At 52.6% G+C, this 6,128-nt stretch overlaps 1 protein-coding gene across 1 annotated transcript; it reads right to left on the bottom strand.

Annotated features, from left to right (window-relative positions):
- Positions 1 to 1,854: 1,854 nt before the first annotated feature.
- LOC132595361 (DPEP2 neighbor protein-like) lies at positions 1,855 to 3,298 on the bottom strand. Its single transcript, XM_060293250.1, has 2 exons — positions 3,232 to 3,298; positions 1,855 to 2,117 (listed from the first exon to the last, which is right to left on the bottom strand). The coding sequence occupies exons 1-2, from the start codon at positions 3,296 to 3,298 to the stop codon at positions 1,855 to 1,857; spliced, it is 330 nt and encodes a 109-aa protein (XP_060149233.1).
- Positions 3,299 to 6,128: the final 2,830 nt, after the last annotated feature.

Here is a 6,128-nt window from a genome sequence, read left to right as displayed (position 1 = left end):
CGCGGGTTTCCTCCGCCCCCGCCCCTCTTCCCACTCCCACTGCTCCGAGGGGGCGCCCTAGGTTGCTCCCCCCACCTCTAACCTTCCTGTCCAAGCTGGGGCCACCTTCAGCCTGAGGCCTCCCGGGAGCACACCTCGTCCCCATCTGCCTGCAGCCGGCCCCGCCCACCCCGAGGGCTGCGTGCGAGTGTCTCTGTGGCCACAAGTGCTCTGGGCTCCCGGTTTCCCGGTACTGGGCCATGGGGGCTGGTGTGGGGGAAGAGATAGTTTCTGGAAATGGGGGGGGGGTAACGTTGTGAGCTCTGGATTCAGGAAGGGGCCCTCTGCCCCCGACCTTCTCTCTCCACCTACTTGACTCCCCAACCTGCATGACCATTCTCTGGGCACTTCAACCAGCACCTGGGAACTATCAGGAACCCCCCCACTTCTGTCACCCAGCCTCAGGAAAGAGCGCCCTCAGGAGTCACTACACCTCCCCAGGGCCTGAATAGAGGGACTTCTGGGATGTGAACTGAACAACCTTCTGGGGAGAGTCAGCGACCCTTTTACTCAACAGAGCAGGAAGTCAGTCAGCAGGCTATTTGAGTGGAAGGAAATGAAGTCGTTTCCATGGCAGCAGAGCCCCCACCGCAGCAACCTTCCTCCCAGAGCTGCTGGCTGACCTTCTGGCCAGGATCCCTTCTACTTCAGCGTGGAAGGCCCGGCCTCGTGGAGAAGTATAGGTTCTGAGGAAGACCTGGCACCTGGGTTCTGCTGCTACACTTGCCTTATCTCGTGGCCCTTTTGGCTCTAGCTTTCCCAGAAACCTCAAGGGCTAAGTGCCTGCACTTGCTCAGAGGCCGCACGCCATTCCCCATTTCCAGCCTCAGGCCCTCCCCCAGCTGCCTCCTCTAGGGACCCCCTCCCACCAGCGCGCGCACACACACACACACACACACACACACACACTGGGGATGTGCCTTCTCACAGAAGCTCAACCACTGAGATGCTTTAGGGGCTGTGCCCAAACTCCTTCATCCCCAGCCTCTCAAGTTTTTCCTCTGATCCCTGGCACCCCCTGGAGCTGTTCCACCTTTGGAACCTTTCCCGCATGGCAGGAGTGCCTAGCGCAGGGGTAGTGACCTAAGTCTGAGCACTGGCGACCCTAAAAATCTGTTACACAAAAACATTTTATTGAGCATTAAGGGACCCCACTGGGGACAGAAAGGGCTGGCAATAAGGGAGCATGTGAACCTCGGGGCAGGGTGCGTGCTGCTTGATTCTCCATCCTGTTCTTGTTTCAGGGAGCAGGTCTTCCTGGGTCTCTCTGTCCTGCCTCCTGACACCCCAGGCAGGAGGCTCTTTGGGAAGCCACAGATTGCTGCTTTCCATTTCAAAAATCCCAGCTCCCCCCTGGTTTGTGGTGGTGGCCGCTGACAAAGGCTCAGGGCAGGAGCACATGTGGTAGACTGCTAAGGCTTCTCTGCACCCTGTCTCTGCTCCTGCATCCTCCTTGGCTCGAAGAGTGTAGACTTTTCTTTCTTCAGCTCACAAAGGGGCCCCTGAGGACTGAGCAGAAGAACAGCAGGTTTTCTTCCAGGCCAGCTTTAGCCCTCGGATGTTCAGGGCAGACTCTCAAAACAAACCTCAGTTTCTGAGGCTCCTGGCTTATGGACATTTAGTGTAGAAAGAGGCTCCTGGCTGGGGAAGGCACAGACAAAATGACACAGGTTCTAATCTGTGGCAGTGGGCAGTTGGGGGGGGGCAGGGTCACTGCAGGAAGAGGCATTCGCTGGCTTAGGCAGTTAAACCGTCGCACTCTCTTCAGGATGGCTCACCTGCAAGATTCTGAGGGGTCCGCCTCCTGGCACCAAGCTACAATCGCCGGACTGTGGGTCTGGAGAAACGCAGGTCGCAATCCGACCTTTTTGGAGCGTGCTTTCCCTTGGGAGCACGTCTGGCAACTGGCTTCTCTGCTTCCACATTTGCTGGCGTGGCCAAAGGTACATCTCCGTAGACCCGGTAACCACCAACCAGGCAGTATGTCTCCACATGCCGGCCCAACTGCTTTTCTCCACACCCTCGATAGAGGACATGGTAGAGACCAGGTGTAGGAGGAGAAAAGGGAGCAACTGCTGCTGCAAAGAAAATCAGAACTGATCAGTCACTTCTGCTGTGCACAGTCTCTGCCAGAACTTCCCTCTCTAAGGTCTCTCCCAGTTTCTAGCTGAAGACGTTTAATCTACTTGACGTCCAAAACACAGCGATGGCCCATCACCTCTATGAGTCCTTAAGGAGGGACACAGGCTGCAAAAGAGCCTACGGCTTCAGCAGATGAGGAAGTCTCTTCATCGTTTCCAGGGAAAACAGTAGAACCCGAAAGTAATTGCAACCATGATCCTCTCCATCTCTCCCTTCCACAACAGAGAAAACCTTTCTTGCAGTCTGTCACTTCTGAGGCTTTCATGGAAATGTCTTTCAAGTTTTGAAAAAAATAATCCAATATATATTGGTTAAGAACCCAGCCCACCTTGGCAACCCCTCTTGGGTCCAATTTATACTGCCTGTTTCAACCACACTGAACTCTAGCCCTCTGATACTTTTATGTAGATTAGAACAAGGCCAAATCCTGAGGCAGAGTGAGCAGGAGACTCAGAACCGGGTTCTGGGTCCCAGCTCTAGGCTCACATGAACCCAGCCTCCTGGGACACCATCTCCTCAGCCCTCCAGTCTCATTAGTACTGCATCAACCCCCCTTCGTTCTTTTGGTCTTCCCATCAATATGGCACCACCCTCTCCCCTATACTCAGCAACTCAGGATGGGATGTGTCTGAGGGGACCGATAGAGACGCCTACATGACAGCACAGATGTGCCTGCGTTGGCAGGTGCGGTTCAAGAGTGGCCCTCTTCCTCAAACTGCTCCTTTTACCATTTGCCAACAAAAACGCACTTGTCTTTTGCTAAGAGGCCAATAAGTAAAGGGTCTGAATGGAAGCATCCTCTAGCCCCCATGGGAAGGCTACAATTATAAAAATCAGAGACTTCCTGCACACTTGTCCTGGGATGACCTTTCACTTCTCCTCAGCAGTGAGCACTGTGGGTCTCTGAAGGTGTCCCTGGTCCCTGGTACTACTTAGAGCTGGGAAAGTGCTTAGGTGTATGTGGTGGGCAAACCCCACAGGAAAATGTGGCAGCCAGGGCAGGTTGTGTGTACACCATGCCTCTTGTACAGATGGCCGGACTCGGTGTACCTGTTGCACTGCCCTCCCAGGGAACAGAGGACAGGTTTGAGTAAATATAGAAGATATGGTCAGACATTCTCTCTCAGACAACCAAAGAGATTTGTATCTGGTGGAGAACTTTCTCCAAGGAAAGAAGTTCCCTCCAGGGTAGGGAAGTTTCTCTGAGGGCAGCAAGTTTGCATAGTTACCCTGCCAAGGTAACTGTGAGAAGGCCTGTGAGCGCATCACTACCCAGCGAGGTCATATGAGGAAACTGTGTCTTGAGGGGCAGGCTTCAGGAGGAGGGGCAGTCTTGTAGAGGAGAGAAGGGTGGAGGCAGGGGTACTCTGCCGGGCCCCTCACATCTGGGCCCTCCCACCCATGCCCTAGTCTAGTAGACAGCCCACGTCGGGAATGCCGGTGGGCTGGCCCAGCCCCAGGGGCCCCAGGAGGGCAAGAGAGACCCACATTCTGAGATGTGCTTGAGACGCAAGGTTAACGTAAGAGACAGCTTGCTTGTATGGCACTGACCCTAAGAGGCAGAGCTTTGTGTGGACTGGCGAATCAGGGAAGGCTCCATGGCAGTGGGCCCGAAGGACATGTGAGATTTGGACCCACGGGGAAGAGACGGAAGATATTCCAGTTTGGAAGAATAAAAGCAAAGACACACTTCTCGACCTTGTCCGGCCCCAAATATTAATTCATAGCACCCTCACATTTTTACAACTGAGGACTTAGAAAAACCAAGAGGTTAAGGGGCCTACCCAGTGTTACACGGGTATTGGACAGGTGTTCTGCTCAATGGTATGTTCATGTCGGGGCTCCCGATATACAGTTGATAGGAATGTGATGACAAGCTCATGCCATTTCAAACATTTCCAAGTGACAATGACAGAGCTGTTAAAGGTGCAAAACTTGGTTGCTGAATGACCACACAGAGAGGGAACGGTGGGCCCATTTTAACATGAAATGGAAAACAAATTCATGAAAAAAGCGACATAGTACAGGATGACAACGTCATCATTCCACTGCCCTCTCCCCTAGACGTAAAAATCATTAGAATCCTCTCTCCCTGCACCATGAAAGGATGAGATGAACGCTCAGCTCAGCCCCCTCTGAAAAACATGGTCAACAGTGCGAAGAGGTGTTACTGAGACGATTTGGTCCGACTCAGAGAAGGAAAGAGACAACTCTGCCCTTAGCCTGATCAGACCCACAGGAAGGAACCACCTTTGGGGCAGCCTTTCATAGGGTGGCAATGAGAGAGAACCTTCTTTAGGAGGGGACTCCCTGTTGCCGACCTTGAAAAAGCAAAGATGGGACACTCGTTCACTGGGGTTGTTGCAGAGGGGATGTGACCAGAGGTTGGGCCACCCTGCTTTAGAATCAAAGCACCTTGTATTCCTGAGCTGCTTGAATGCTGCAATCGCTGGGTTTTGGTTCTGGAGCAACCCAGGTCTTTGTCCGACTTTTCCGGATTGTGCTTTCTCTTGGGACAACGTCTGGAGACTGGCGTCTCTGCTTCCACCTTTGCTGGCTTGGCCAAAGGAACATCCCCGTAGGCCCCGTAGCCACCAACTAGGCAGTATGTCTCCCCATGCCGGCCCAACTGCGTTTTTCCACACCCTCGGTAGAGGACATGGTAGTGACCAGGTGTAGGAGGAGAAACGGGAGCAACTGCTGCTGCAAAGAAAATCAGAACTGATCAGTCACTTCTGCTGTGCACAGTCTCCTGCCAGAATGGACCTCTGCCATTTTTCTCTGTTTCTAGCTGAAGACGTTTAATCTACTTAACGTGCAAAACACAGCCTTGGCTCATCACCTGTATGAGTCCCTACAGAAGGGACACTGGCTGCAAAAGCAATCCCTAGAGCCTAGGGCTGTAGCAGATGAGGAGGTCTCTTCACCGTTTCCAGGGAAAATAGTAGAACCTGAAAGTAATTGCAATCATGATCCTCTCCATCTCTCCCTTCCACAACAGAGAAAACCTTTCTTGCAGTCTGTCACTTCTGAGGCTTTCATGGAAATGTCTTTCAAGTTTTGAAAAAAATAATCCAATATATATTGGTTAAGAACCCAGCCCACCTTGGCAACCCCTCTTGGGTCCAATTTATACTGCCTGTTTCAACCACACTGAACTCTAGCCCTCTGATACTTTTATGTAGATTAGAACAAGGCCAAATCCTGAGGCAGAGTGAGCAGGAGACTCAGAACCGGGTTCTGGGTCCCAGCTCTAGGCTCACATGAACCCAGCCTCCTGGGACACCATCTCCTCAGCCCTCCAGTCTCATTAGTACTGCATCAACCCCCCTTCGTTCTTTTGGTCTTCCCATCAATATGGCACCACCCTCTCCCCTATACTCAGCAACTCAGGATGGGATGTGTCTGAGGGGACCGATAGAGACGCCTACATGACAGCACAGATGTGCCTGCGTTGGCAGGTGCGGTTCAAGAGTGGCCCTCTTCCTCAAACTGCTCCTTTTACCATTTGCCAACAAAAACGCACTTGTCTTTTGCTAAGAGGCCAATAAGTAAAGGGTCTGAATGGAAGCATCCTCTAGCCCCCATGGGAAGGCTACAATTATAAAAATCAGAGACTTCCTGCACACTTGTCCTGGGATGACCTTTCACTTCTCCTCAGCAGTGAGCACTGTGGGTCTCTGAAGGTGTCCCTGGTCCCTGGTACTACTTAGAGCTGGGAAAGTGCTTAGGTGTATGTGGTGGGCAAACCCCACAGGAAAATGTGGCAGCCAGGGCAGGTTGTGTGTACACCATGCCTCTTGTACAGATGGCCGGACTCGGTGTACCTGTTGCACTGCCCTCCCAGGGAACAGAGGACAGGTTTGAGTAAATATAGAAGATATGGTCAGACATTCTCTCTCAGACAACCAAAGAGATTTGTATCTGGTGGAGAACTTTCTCCAAGG

The sequence above is a fragment of the Globicephala melas genome, unplaced genomic scaffold, assembly GCF_963455315.2.
Source record: "Globicephala melas unplaced genomic scaffold, mGloMel1.2 SCAFFOLD_85, whole genome shotgun sequence".
Lineage (NCBI taxonomy): Eukaryota > Metazoa > Chordata > Mammalia > Artiodactyla > Delphinidae > Globicephala > Globicephala melas.
Note: the sequence above shows the minus strand (reverse complement) of the source record. Positions and strands in the feature narration are given on the sequence as shown.